The following is a 14,534-nucleotide window of genomic DNA, read 5'->3' as shown; positions in this document are numbered from 1 at the left end:
CACATGTTTCTAATCTGGGTTTTTAATGATAACTTGTTTTGATTTAGCAATATCCTTTAAATAATGATTTTATGATATATTTTTAACAAAATCTTTATGAATAATGAATAATACTTCGGCAAATAAACTTTTTTCTCTTTTTTTAATATGTGATTGATAACATATTTTAGCTTATAAAAATATATGTTTGTATGGAGAATTATAATGTGCATAAATAATACTGCGAAATTACTTATTTTTAGGTACATTAAATGGAGTGTTTCAATTTAGCTTCATGTAAATGAATTGAACTATTTTGGTTAATGCATCGTAGGCTCTTCTAAGTACTTATAGAATGTTTTAAATTTTATGGTAGATAAACTCTAACTCACTTAATCACTTTACACAAACTTTTTTCTTTCCAAAAAGTAGTAATAATATAATATAATGAAAGCAGAACAACACTGTTTTTTCTGGTTTTTCGCACTAAACATCACTGCTAATATGTGATAGCAGAGTGTCTATGTTGGTTTATTTTATAATTTCTCATACCTAGTGAAAAGAATAATTGTTATACTTAAACTATCTTATAACAATTGAAAAGATGATTTTTTTTCTCACACAAAGAGTTAGAATCAAACACAAATTAGGTTGCATAGAATCCAGCATTAGTGATGAGTGAAGAACCAAACTTTTCAAAAGGAGTTTCCTAGTAAAGAATCAGAACATACCAAAATGGGAACTTTTCAAGCACTTGAAAGCTAAAGTGAATCACTTTTCACACAGGGTTTGAAGTTGGACTCTCAAATTTGCCCTCATATAAATTAAAACACATACTAAATACAGAAAAGGTGATAGACTAAACTAAAACACTTTTCAAACGAATATTTTCAGCAGAGAAAATAACAGTTACCTTTGACTAAGTTACTGTTCAACCTCAGAAGAAGATATATGTATTGTTACATTTAAAAGGTTAAATCTCTAAGCAACAGTTCATTTACTAAAAAGTTGTCCAATCTCCAATGTAACAAGAAAGAACATAGAAAACAGAGAACAAGATTCTTCTACTACTTGTCCTCTAGTAACAAAACATAAACAAAACTATTCTCCCCCATTGATAAGATACATATCAAAGCATAAGAAAGTGTAGTGAATCAAGAAGAATAGATAATAGAAAAGAAACAAGACACTCTAACTGATCTTCATCACATGCATATTGAGTAGTTCTTCTGTTCATCTCTTCAAGTGATCCTAGGTTGTTGTTCCCCTTGTGTTGTGATGTGTTTGTGTTAAGCAAAATGACACAATTGCCATCATCAAAGTTGAGAGAATAACTCAAAGGGTCATAGTTGAAATTGTTCTTAGTGGACCTAGCTTTCATTTGTCTCTTAATATCAGCTCTGACCCTCCAAAACAACCTCCTCAACCTTCTCTTCCCATGCACAAGCACTGAGTGTGGTTCAAAACAACCCATTCAATCAATAGAATGGAAGAGAGATGAAAGGAAAGTGAGGATATATGATGAGAGAATAATAACATAAAAAGGGGTGTGAGCTTTTTGTTTTTATTTGTAACCTTCTGTATTGTTCTTTAAGGTGGATTGTGGCTTATAGAGGAAGGCTTAAAGGGTAACTTTATTCTTAGTTCCTTGGAATTGGTGAAGCAAAAGGAATGGGGTCTTTTCTCATCGGTTACATAATTTTCTAGTCTTTATACCCGAACTAATTAAATTTCATAAAATAATATTAAAATATTAATTTTTGCTTTTATAATTTTTGTTTTAAAATAAATGAAAATTTCTTATTAACTTAAAACACCAAATCAGACACAAATGAAAATATATGATCATCATCCCTCTTCTCTGATATGGGGAACTACTATCTTTTATTCCAAACTTATAATAAACATTTATTATTTTTTGTTTTGTTTTTATTTCACTGTTATTAATGTTAGATATTATTTGAGACATTAAATAGGTTGGACAAGTTTATTTAGTTTCATCATTTTTACATTATTTGCATGAGATCAATGTATATAAACTTATTATATGGTGATTTTTGTTTTATTAATGATATCTTCTTACTCTTTTGAGTAGAGAAGTAATATTTTTCAAGTTTCGTGACTATCTTTTCAATAATAACAATTAAATCTTTAACCTTTTAATTATCCCCAAGATTTAATATAATTTTATACGACTAAATTAATACCTTATTAATTATTATATGATGTGTGGTATGATATAAGGTAATGGAGAGAATTATGTAATTATGATGGAGTATGTGGGAAATGGCAGAAAAGAAGGGCATATAGTGCAGTGGTTCAGTACTTCGGTTTGCCTTCTGTATTGTGCTGTCGCTGGTGTGAGTGTAAGTTGATACGGCGCTGTGCCCTTCAAAAGAGAGAGAAAAAGGGTCTAAGTATGGAAAGAATGAGGGCAGGTGATCACAGTACACATCTGCTGTCCTACAGTTTGTATAATGTCACTTATGATTGGTCATAAAAAATACAATACATTTAAATTAAAATTTAATTATTAAATATTTTTCTGACCAATCACAAACTCATAACATATGGAATGATACAAACTATAGGACTGCTCGATCACATGGGTATGGGAGACGGAGACTTTCACATTCAACTCATACTGGAATCACTTTTTCTTACCGCCACTTTTCAGTATATGTTTGCCTTCCAATTAAGGACTTTTGTAAATATTATTCCTTAATGCAAGTGGGAAAGGACGTATTTTCTAGGTTATGAATGAATCTATGGAACGGTCTTTAAATTTTGTGACTTCTTAATTAATATTAGTGCAATCACTGAATATTAATTTTGTTTTTCCTTTTGACATGACTCAATTTCAACTTTCAGTTGCTCTAGTAACAAAATTCTTAAATTTTTTAACCTTTTTCTACTTTTGACATTATTGTAACGGAACTTAATCTAAAATAAAATTATGAAGAATATTTGGTAATTTGAAATTTAGTAGTTTTTTAAGTTGTGTTGTTTTATAAATAATATTTATTGAGATATACTAGCAATTTAACATTTATTTTAATTCATAATTATTAGTTTTATCAAAATTGAGTTTTATAAACAATACACAAACACACCCTAATGCTTTTATTCATTTGAACTTATTATTATGATATACTAAGGTTATCTTGGAATATTTTGGTTTGAATCAAATTTACCATTCTCCTCTCTTATAGAGGAACCCTAAGAATCTAATTTGCTTAGATGAAGGTATACAATAATTGATTTTGGAGAATGTCAAGATCTATGTTGATTGGTTGAATAGGGTAATTGTCAACCTTAAATTACTTTGTATGAGTACTCTAAATGATCCTTATGCTTAGAGAAAAGAGTAGAGAATAATTACTTATATATGACTTCATCTATCTTACATTGAACTTAAGGGGTTGCACTTAAGAGGAAATATTATCATTATGGATGACATGACTTTGTCCTTTCAATAGCCTCAAACAAATAATGTTGCGAATTTAGACTATTTTTATCTTATGAATAACATGAATCTACTTATATGGGGTGTTATTGCCTTTGGCATGAAAGAAGATTTTTCGTATAACTAATAGTGACCCTAAAGCCTTTTTCACAAAACTTAACTCACAAATTCACCATTAAAATCTTAATGATACTAATACATATAATCTTATTTTTGTGGATTGAATTCTTTCTCAAGCCTTTGCCTTATGAATTTATCTCCACTAGACATGCTTATGTTGATTTATGCTTATATTGATTTTATGAATTTAATTGGAAGTGACGCCATTATAAATATTTGTTTACATTAATATTCAATTATACAATGTTAAATCATTAAAAAGTAGCTATTTTATATTGTAATAATTATCTTAAAAACCACATATGTTATTAATTGGTAATATAAAACATTTTATAATATCCATGCATCAAAATGCAACTCTTAATGATATTAAAGATTGTTTCTATACGATAGTATATTTAAATATTTTTGTTTTCATAACGTGCTTGTTAAGAAAGTATAAATAATTTGTATTTTTTAACAAAACCATGTTCTTGAACCTTTGGTTGGTGCACATAAAAACATTATTATTTTTGTTTTCTTAACATGCACATGCTTGCTAAAAAATATACTAGGATTTTTTTATATGCAACAAGCCACTAACCAAGATTATCCAGCGTAATTTTGATAAACAATTAAAATGGAAAATAAAATATTTAATTTAAAGAATTAAAATCATTTTGAAGAAGAATGTTAAATACTAATCTAATATTAAAAGAATAAAAGATATAAAAATATTGACCAATGATATTCTTCAATCTAAAGAAAGTTTAAAAGTAATATTTTCTCATGAACCATTCACATTTTTTTTCAATGTTTGTGCATTGAGTCGTCTTGTAAATCTTATTGCTCAACAATATTCTTTAATTAAAAAGTGTCATATTTATTACAAATAATCTTATATCATACTTTCAAATCAAAACTTAATTTTCTTTCTACCTTATTCATAATCCACATAATAACACATCTAAATCAAATTCAGTTTTTTTTGATTGAAATAATAATAAAAATAAAAATTATATAAATTAATGTGAAGGGTGAATCCTTGTTCTTCATGAACTTTTGAATATACCTTAATCTACTTTCTCATTCCCTGCAAAATTCAAACTAGTTACACTCCAACGTATGTCGTTTTATCTTCTTTTACTTTTCCATTACTGCGTTTTGCTCTCATACAACCCTACTCTTGTAATTCCTCTCTACTACTGCACCCTTCATATCCCCTTCTCTAAAGATCAAATTTTGTCAACACATTTGTGTAATTGAAGCCCATTCCTCTACCATTCACTGTGAATTCTTGTAATTTTCTCTTCCTTTTTGTTTGTTCCATGTATGCTCTTAAAGTTAATGCCTTTATGTTTTTCCATGTTTTGAATTTGGGTCCCATCTTCCAATTTCTGTGTTTTATTTCACTGCATTGTGGTTTTTATTTCTATCTAGTTTCAATTACCCTGATCTTGTTTTTTATTCATAACCATGGTGGAAATACTTGTATTTTTTAGAGAATGACTGTGTTTATATTGATCATAGTTGTCTTCACATTTTTTGCTTGATTCGAGAACCAAATGGCAATGTGCTTATGTTAGAATTGATTGATGATGGGGTTCAGCATACTAGTAGCTAAGAGTAGGAAAATGAGTTTGTGGTGATTTCAGTGTTGCTCAAGTTACTCAAATTTAAGGGCATTTTAATTGGAGGAAATTTTCTGTAGGTCATTCGTCCGAATCTTTGCATTTGACTCGTGCTTATGAGTTTAAAATTTAGTTTGATGGATTAGACTTTTAAGGAGTTTCTCTTCCCCCTCTATATATATTTTCCTTTGAATTATAATTTGATATTTACTATCTCTTTCATTTAAATTTTTATCTTGTCTTGCTGATAAACGTGTTGTTGACAAGGAATCTGGAATGTGGTTTGGGCTTCAAGTAGATGCCTGACAATGTGGACCCTATTCATGATTTCATCAACTCAACTTGGAGGTTTTGTTCTCTTCTAGGTGGTTTGGTTTCTGGTTTAATATCAAAGCCTTATACAAAATTGGTGAGCGAAGACATTTTCTTTTAGAGAATTTTATCTTTTGTTGGCATGTGTAATGGGATGTTCATGATGCTCTTTTACTACAGGTTGGCTCAGCCTTTCATGGTTCTCTTTCTAGTTTGACTGAGGAAAGAGAAAATTGTAATTTTAAGTTCATGGAAAATTATATATGTCTTAGTTCATCGGATGACGAAATAGAGGAGATAGAAGATCCAAGGAGGTCTCTCCCACAATGGGATGCTCCTGAAAGAAATTCAGGTTGGTGGTCTCCGGCAAAACCTCCTCTCCTATAACATTTCTGTATAAATTAGTAATTGTGGTGCATGTAATATTGTGAGCAGATAATGGCTGGTGGTCTAATCTGGATAGTAGTTCTCCAAGAGGAGCAAATACTTCAAATAATCATTCACAAATCAGACCTCACACTCAACCCTCTTCCAGCAACAATTCACTGAATCACAGATTTGCACAAAGGGATGAACCTTCCTATCGTACCGAGAATGGAAACTCAAGTCAGATTCAGATGGTCAACACACGAACTTCTAATACTTCTGGTTCTGATCATGAGAAAATGCCATCTCAACACGCTTTCAAGAGGAACCTTCCGTTGTCTCTTCAACCATCAGTAACAAAGGGTCTTCCATCTTCATCATTTCCGCCAGATATCAGATCAAACAACTTAAAAAAGCACACGAACAGCAGTCAATTTCATGATACATATAAGAATCGTCGCCATGCAGTGGGGTCTAGCATGACCGGTGACAAGAGCTACCTACGTGACAATTATAACAGGGTAAATGATGAAGATCGTCTTATGTTTCCAAATGGTGGGAGTAGGATTCTTCCTTCATCTTTGGCATATGGCAAGGCTAAAAATTCTCAGTTCACCAGTTCCACTGAAGCTGCATACCGTTCTGGAACAGTTGATGAAAGGGCTTCTGCAACTGACGAGAGACTTATTTATGAGGCAGCATTACAGGTAGTACATGTGTTTACCAGCTCTATTATACATATATGTGCCTCTGCAATATAAATCTTTTGATGCTCTAAGTTTTATGATGATGTTCCCTCTGTTAAGTATGATTAGGAATCGTTAGCTAAGACAGGTCAAATATAAATTATTTCCTGAATCGAGAGCTTCATTTGGGACTTAATGTCATATTGTCATTGTTGACTCCTTGGGAAATTGGTGATAGACGTTGAGAGGTTGGGTTCAAGATGTAGTACACCTGGATATAAGCGGTGTGGAGTTGACCCTCTTGCTTTTTATTTCTTTGTTGTTTTTTACGTGTGGAGGCAAAAAAAAATCTCAGAAGGTATTGAACTCCTGTAAATGCTGGACATCAGGCATTCCTATGCATTCCAATCAGGTTATTAGTATTGCGTTTGATTTGAGGCTGTAAAAATTATTATTCTGTGTCCTTTGTGATGGTGTAATTGTACTTGTTCTCTGGAATAAACTATATGCTCGTATACACTGGTCATTGCTTTTATGCTGACGATGTATGGAACCTGATTTGTTTTTCTATGACGGTTATGTTAACAAATTATAAACAAATGTGCATTTGAGCAAAACCATTACGGAAACTTTGACATTAAAACAAACCCAATAATCCCCAGCTTAACATAAATTCTAGCCTTAATACAATGAAATGCTAAAATTACAAAATACCCCAGGACTAAAAATACAAAATTTAATGAAGTAAGAACCTACTAAGGTTGTAACCCTAGATGCTAGTGCTCTGGTTACAGAATCCTAAAATTAGCTCCAAATCAAAATTTAAACCCTAATATTTATTCTTTCTTGATGTAAGTGTGTCAGCACTCCTTAGTCAATGTGAGAGTTTAACTTTTTTGTTATTGTAAACACACAAAAGCATGTATACCTGAGATTCACTTGAGACCCATTATTTTTTAATTGTGATTTGGGAATATGGTTGCCACAGGATCTCTATCGATCAAAAACGGAAACCGACTTACCTGATGGTCTAATGTCTGTCTCTCTTCTGAGGCATCAGGTATTATGGCTTGTCTGTTATTGTTTTTTTTGGGAGGGGGTTCTTTACTTTTAAGCTTTAATCACTCTATATTGCAGAAAATTGCATTAGCTTGGATGCTTCAGAAGGAAACCAGAAGTTTGCATTGCTTGGGGGGTATTTTGGCCGATGATCAGGTGATCTTTTAATTTTCTCTTAATTATTTCTGCTTGACATTTTAATCTTTGAGTTTTTACCTGACCATTGAAACCTTGTCCCAACAGGGCCTTGGAAAGACAATTTCGATGATTGCCCTTATCCTAATGCAGAAGTCATTGCAGTCAAGATCAAAGACAGATGATGCATGCAATCATAAAACTGAAGCTTTGAATTTGGATGATGACGATGATAATGGTATTGCTGATGTGGATAATCTTAAAAAGAATGAAGAATTTGATGATATTAAACCTGTTACAGAACCAAGCAGTTCGACACGGGCACCAAGTAGGAAAAGGCCTGCTGCTGGTACGCTGGTTGTCTGCCCTGCAAGTGTTGTTCGGCAGTGGGCCAGGGAGCTTGATGAGAAAGTTGGAAATGAAAAGCTTTCTGTTCTAATTTATCATGGGGGCAGTAGGACAAAAAATCCCGATGAGCTTGCAACATATGATGTGGTTATCACAACATACGCTATTGTGACTAATGAAGTTCCAAAGCAACCATTAGTGGACGAGGATGAATTTGATGAAAAAAATGGTGAAAGATTTGGGCTATCTTCTCAATTTTCTGCAAGTAAAAAGAGGAAAAAGGCATATAATGGAAATAAGAAGAGTAAAAAGGGTAGAAAGGGAATTGACAGCTCTCTCGATTGTGGCTCTGGTCCTCTTGCAAAAGTAGGTTGGTTTAGGATTATTCTTGATGAAGCTCAAACAATCAAGAATCATAGAACTCAGGTCGCTAGAGCTTGCTGCAGCCTTAGGGCCAAAAGAAGGTGGTGCTTATCTGGAACACCTATCCAAAATACTATTGATGATCTGTATAGCTATTTTAGGTTCCTAAGGTATGATCCTTATGCTGTATATAAATCATTCTACAATACAATTAAAGTTCCAATATCCAGAAATTCTATCCAAGGTTACAAGAAGCTTCAAGCAGTGTTGAGGGCCATAATGCTACGTCGTACAAAAGGTGTTTTTTCTTTCTCTAAAAATGTACTTGCAGATTTCCTGATGGGATAGATTGTATGCATTTACCTTTTTCCTGGCTTAGCATAAGTTCAGTGTCCCTTTGATATTCTTGCTGGTCTCCCTTCAGGATCGTCATTTAGATTATATTTTGTAAATTCTTTTCATCTCTTGTCCAAACTTTGGGACTACCACTCTAGTATCAGCACGAGGAACATTCTGAAGCCAAAGTATCTACCCAGACACAAAATTTTCTCTGTTTTTTGGCTAACTTTTCATATGCTTTTAATTATGGAAGTATTCCTCCAACTCAATGAATCCATGCTTTATTTCTTTTACCATACTACAAAATATTGTTTGGTCGATGGGTTGGACTGAACATTTCAGCCATCAAGGTTTTCATTTGTTTAATTGAGCTGGAGTTTTGTTGAAGTTGAAGTTGGAGTCAAACATACATCATGGGATGAGTATTTGTCTTGTTTGTTTTATAATATCAATTTGTACACTTGTGCATTTGTTTAGGAACTTTGATTGATGGACAGCCAATAATCAATTTGCCCCCTAAAAAAATTGAGCTGACTAAGGTGGATTTCTCTGGTGAGGAGCGGGCCTTCTACGCCAAGTTGGAAGCAGATTCACGTTCTCAATTCAAGGTTTGTTTTCTTCAAAATCTGTTATCTTGTTTTGTTCAATTTCTAGCGATTCATGTTATTCTTTTAAATAGCAACCACTGAGTGTCCTTTTGCCAATGCGTTTTAAACCCAGTTTTTAGAAATTCAGCTCGATAATGAGTCAAATTGATTGTCTTCCTTGGTAGAATTGACAGACATTCTAATCTTTGCAGCCTCTAGAAATATATTCAAGAAACTTCATTCTTTCATTAATTATAAAAAAAATATAGAGTAGAGAGGGATTGGGGAAAAAGAGAGAGGAGACTCTCAATAATGTTATTATATTATGTTGCTATGATGTGTGAAATGCAAAGCGCTAACACCTATTTATTTATACTCATAAGTTGGCTGCTTATATTTACCTTCATAAACCCTATTAGGTGGGAGACTGGTCAAGTACTTGTATAGTACTGGTATTATAAGCCCAGGTCCAATAATACAATAAGACTACTAAACCTAATTAAATAAGTAAAAAAAGTAGGAAACTTGATGAAAATAGGAAGCAACCCTAACGATTGCTTCCTCAGTTAAATGTCTATTTGATTTCACTATATATTCTGAAGGTTTTCTAAATATTTAAAGATACACTGAAGTTATTCTGTAGATACTCTAACAGGTTTGTCAGTAGTGGTTCTCTATCAACCTATCTATATTTTTTTAATAAGAAAAGGGATTTAATTGGAAGAGGAGAAAAGTTAAAGGAAGAGGATAAGCCATTGTAAAAAAAATTAATAAAAAGAAAAATCATAAACCCTATTCACAAGACCATGCAACAAAGCATGCCAATTGTTTTTCATGTCTAACAAAGAAACACATCTAAAAAACCCATGTCCAGAGCACCAAAAGAATGCCACAGTAATCCTATCCCAAACAAACGGAGTCTTGGGTTGAAAAGGAGTCATTAAACAGTCTACTTTTTCTTTGCAGCCTTATACACCGAAGAACTTGTGAAACAGAACACTGTTACAGAATCTTTGCTTCTTTACAAGACCAAAATCTCCAAAGTCAGCTAGTAGAAAAAAATTCAAGTCCCTTGGTCATAAGAAGATAAAAATGTAGCGTTAATAGACCTTAATCTAGTTAGATAAACTAATCCAACTATTAAGTACTGTATGATTCTGTACAGTAAAGCATATTAAAAAAATTTTGAAGTCCCGGATTACAACTATTTCTTTAATTGTATTAATCTTAATTTAGTTAGATAGATAATTCCAATTAATAAGTACTGTAATATTTTAGGGAAACTATTGAGTACTCCATGATTCTGTACAGTGAGGCATATTGTTAAAATATTTCTTTGAAGTCTTGGATTGCAACTCTTTTTCTTCTTAAATACCAACGTAAGCTCGTTAGTTTCATCGTTAGGGAAAGAAATAATAGTTACTGCAGTGTGTAAGCTAAATATATGTTCAATTGAACTTCATGTTTGCAAAATTAGTCCAATATATTTGAAGTGGTCAGAGCAAGACTTATTTTTTTCATTTAAATTTAGTATTTATATTAGATGTTATTACTTAATTATTTTGAAAACATACAAAGGCTTCATTTTTTTACTTATAACCCAGTCCTGTGGTAGCTGGCTCTTCGTTTAACTGCTGACACTGTAGCATTTTTCTTTTGAATTCACACCTAGTTGCATAGTGGAATTATTCATAAGTTATCAAGAAATATATTTGTTATATCAGAGATGCTGGAATGAGAAAGATGTTATGTTCTCCTGTCTCTCAATCTTCATATCTAACTTATTAATTTCTAGCATGCTTTAGTGTTGCAACTTCTAGAATATGCTTGTCCATCTGATCTTTTGGCACTGAAGGATAGTAGTTTTGAAATGAAAAAGCTTGTAATTTTCAGGCATATGCTGCTGCTGGCACAGTGAATCAGAACTATGCAAATATTCTTCTGATGCTTTTACGACTCCGTCAGGCTTGTGACCACCCACTTCTTGTTAAAGATTATAATTCCAATCCTGTCGGACAGGATTCTGTTGAAATGGCAAAAAGGCTTCCAAGGGATTTGGTGACTAATCTATATATGGAATTGGATACAACCTCTGCTATCTGCCATGTTTGCAATGTGAGTTAATTTTTCAAATATGAGATTTTTCATATATATTATTTCCTATGTTGTGAAAATGTCCTATAAGATCTCAATGCTACAGATCCTTGTTATCATATCTTAAAAGGTTTGCTGTCATATGGTAAATGTAGTCTTTTAGGTTGACAACAGATTTTTTTGGAGGTTTACACTTTACATCCTTTATGGGTTTGATAAAAGATGAAGTTTAGCACTAACAAAATAAATTTATATGGATATGCTTATACTAGATGATGTGAATGATGTGATTATGATGGAAATGAGTCTTAAACCATGAGGGTTTGTGGTTGTATTTGTAGACATGTTTATTATCCAAGGGTAATAACTGTTTTATAGGGGGAATGGTTTTCAATGGAGAGTTTATAGTGATAGTATATTACATTCTATTGATTGATTGTTGAATTTGTGATTTTTTTTACTAACCGCTTTGTTAAATTTTAGATTTTGCTTTGCTTTCTCATTGTAAAGATATCAAAGAGATAGAAGAAGAAGACTAGGCAGTTATAGAAAATAGAGAGAGAAGAGTAACTAACTTTTATTCAGTTAGTTTTGAACTTTATTATTCTGTTTTTCTTACACAATAAGAGCTCCTCATTTCTATTTATAGAAACTGAGGACTCAGAAAATATAGGCCACGTCATCAAGGCTTAACAGCTTTGATTGATTAAAGGCAAGGCTAACCTATATTCTAATACTCATGGAGAGTTTTAGATTTTTAGATTTTGATTTTATACTGTTTTACTAACCCATGTTAACTGAGTGGTAAATGATAGCAGTATGATGTCAGTAAGGGCTCTGACTGTTTTGTACTGTGATTTCTACAGGATCCACCTGAAGACCCTGTTATTACCATGTGTAGCCACGTCTTCTGTTATCAATGTGTATCAGACTTTTTGACAGCTGATAATAATACTTGCCCCGCAGTTTATTGTAAAGAAACAGTCGGTGAAGATGTTGTTTTCTCCAAAGCTACTTTGAGGAGCTGCTTCTCTGATGATCTTGGTGGCAGTAGTTCCTCAAATTCACATCATGTTGATTATTCACTATTTCAGGAAAGTGAGTATAACTCATCTAAAATCAAAGCTGTCCTTGAGATTCTGCAGTCAAATTGTAAAATGAAGGCTCCTAGTTCTGGCTCACCGAATTCCTCTGGAGGCCATGGGGATTTACTGTCTTCTGATATTTCATATATTGAAGATTGCGATTCAGATATCCAGGTTACAAAATACACAAGAAAGTATTCAGAGCCCATGACTGAAGGACCAATAAAGTCTATAATTTTTTCCCAGTGGACTAGTATGTTGGACTTAGTCGAGGATGCACTGAAGCAATCTCGAACTCGTATACGATACAGGAGACTTGATGGTAGGATGACTCTACTTGCAAGGGACAAAGCTGTTAAGGATTTCAATACTGATCCTGAGGTTCGGCCCTCCTCAACAATGTTAAAGCTGCCAACTTTTTAATGCAAATATTTAATCCCAGCGTTATGTGGACCTATTTGTTTGTAGCTGAAGTGATGTGAAATTTGTTCATTCTTTTCATGATTATATTGATGCTGCTTTATGCTAGGACAGTTAGTAATTTTTGGAACCTTTTCTTGAAAATGCATCATCTACTCTGTTCCGAGTGCCTCAACAATGGTAGCCTCTGTTGTCTGGCTAACTGAAATTTGTTTCAGGTAACTGTTATGCTGATGTCACTAAAAGCAGGCAACCTTGGGTTGAATATGGTTGCTGCATGCCATGTTATTCTTTTGGATCTTTGGTGGAACCCAACGACTGAGGATCAAGCTGTTGATCGAGCTCATAGAATTGGACAGACTCGTCCTGTTACTGTGACACGACTCACTATAAAAGATACAGTTGAAGATAGAATACTGGCTCTTCAGGTATTAATATTTCTGTCAGTTGAATTTGGTTTTCTATGCCAAAACGTCATCGTAGTTGATTGAAAAATTGGATTTACTGTCGCCAGAGTGAAGCCGTAGCATCCAGTAAGGAAAGTGAGCTGATTTGAAGTTTTGAATTATTTTCTCCTTTTCTTTTTTAAATATTGATTGCTTTTTTTGAATTTGATGGTGAGCCTTCGTGCAACGGTAAAGTTGCTACCTCGTGACCTAAATGTCACAGAATCCTAGGCTTTGCTTGTGGGTAAGGTTGTACATTTATTCTCCTCAGACCACACCCAGATGGTAGTCTCATCCCATGCACCTAGTCACCTTTTTTTTACTGATTATTGCATAGTTGTATAAGTTGAAAGATGACATTTTTATGACAGAATATTATTACTATTCACATGTTAAAAAGAGATGTCTGACCTGCTACAACGGATGTATGGGATCAACTCAATTACTATTGTGGTCCAAGGAGAAGTTGATCTCATAAAATCCCATGTAAGTCTAGTTTGTGTGGGCTCCTTCCTCCAAAAGATAGAGGGGAAGTTAGCGCATGGAAGTGATATTTTTGTGTGGTTAGGTTTAGTACGCTTTGATATATGGGGTGAGAATTTGCTTGCATGGAGAGTAGATAACATCAATGTATGTGACATTTGTAGAGAATGTTAAAAGTGTGCTGATGATGTTGTGTTGGACCATGTGGCTGCAGGAAGAAAAGAGAAAGATGGTTGCATCTGCCTTTGGTGAAGATCATGCTGGCGGTACTGCTACCCGCCTCACAGTGGATGATCTCAAATATCTTTTTATGGTCTAGAAAGATTGCTGATTACCATGATGATGGTATCTTCAAGTTTTGTTCTAGATGGTTTTGGTATATGGTGTTAGAGTGATTCTTCAGTTAAAGGATGCCTGCTGACATGTGCTGCTCAAGTTGGCTGGTTGATTCAAGTTCTAACGTCCATTTTGAAGCCCAACCAAGGTCATTTTTTGTCCTCCAGAACATCGATTCTATGCTATGTATAGCACAATAGCAGCATATAGTTTCTGGTAACCGTAATGTTGCTTGTCTTATGACATGGAGGTTATAATTCCAAATCTTGGCAAAAGCCTCTTCGCATGCAAGAGTAAGGC

At 33.3% G+C, this 14,534-nt stretch overlaps 2 protein-coding genes across 4 annotated transcripts in view; both read left to right on the top strand.

Moving 5' to 3' along the window:
* Positions 1-11,263, top strand: part of LOC109335782 (transketolase, chloroplastic-like) — a 27,721-nt gene extending 16,458 nt beyond the window's left edge. Inside the window, exons 8-9 of one of the 2 annotated variants that reach the window (XM_019571962.1) lie at positions 10,553-10,560; positions 11,250-11,263. The gene's annotated coding sequence lies outside the window, so the exon portion shown is untranslated. Of the gene's footprint in view, positions 1-765; positions 774-10,552; positions 10,561-11,249 lie in introns of both variants that reach the window. The other variant, XM_019571963.1, reaches the window with a different exon arrangement.
* Positions 4,624-14,534, top strand: LOC109335781 (helicase-like transcription factor CHR28). 2 transcript variants are annotated; one of them, XM_019571958.1, is made up of 12 exons: positions 4,624-4,843; positions 5,443-5,584; positions 5,668-5,839; positions 5,923-6,560; positions 7,528-7,599; positions 7,677-7,754; positions 7,842-8,742; positions 9,261-9,391; positions 11,264-11,485; positions 12,331-12,930; positions 13,188-13,397; positions 14,113-14,534. In XM_019571958.1, the coding sequence occupies exons 2-12, from the start codon at positions 5,474-5,476 to the stop codon at positions 14,215-14,217; spliced, it is 3,240 nt and encodes a 1,079-aa protein (XP_019427503.1). In that variant the 5' UTR covers positions 4,624-4,843; positions 5,443-5,473; the 3' UTR covers positions 14,218-14,534. The 2 variants fall into 2 exon arrangements, with proteins under 2 accessions (XP_019427503.1, XP_019427505.1); XM_019571960.1 differs by lacking the exon at positions 4,624-4,843 and having other exon boundaries at positions 5,486-5,584; positions 5,700-5,839.

The sequence above is a fragment of the Lupinus angustifolius genome, chromosome LG20 (genome assembly GCF_001865875.1).
Source record: "Lupinus angustifolius cultivar Tanjil chromosome LG20, LupAngTanjil_v1.0, whole genome shotgun sequence".
Classification (NCBI taxonomy): Eukaryota; Viridiplantae; Streptophyta; class Magnoliopsida; order Fabales; family Fabaceae; genus Lupinus; species Lupinus angustifolius.
The sequence above is the reverse complement of the archived record's forward strand: the minus strand, read 5'-3'. Positions and strand labels throughout refer to the sequence as shown.

Bases quoted from the DNA above. Each gene is read 5' to 3' on its own strand.
- LOC109335781 (XM_019571958.1), top strand. From the start codon at position 5,474: ATGCCTGACAATGTGGACCCTATTCATGATTTCATCAACTCAACTTGG. The intron at 6,561-7,527 runs GTAGTACATGTG...TGGTTGCCACAG, and splicing joins TTTATGAGGCAGCATTACAG to GATCTCTATCGATCAAAAAC. The intron at 13,398-14,112 runs GTATTAATATTT...ATGTGGCTGCAG, and splicing joins ATAGAATACTGGCTCTTCAG to GAAGAAAAGAGAAAGATGGT.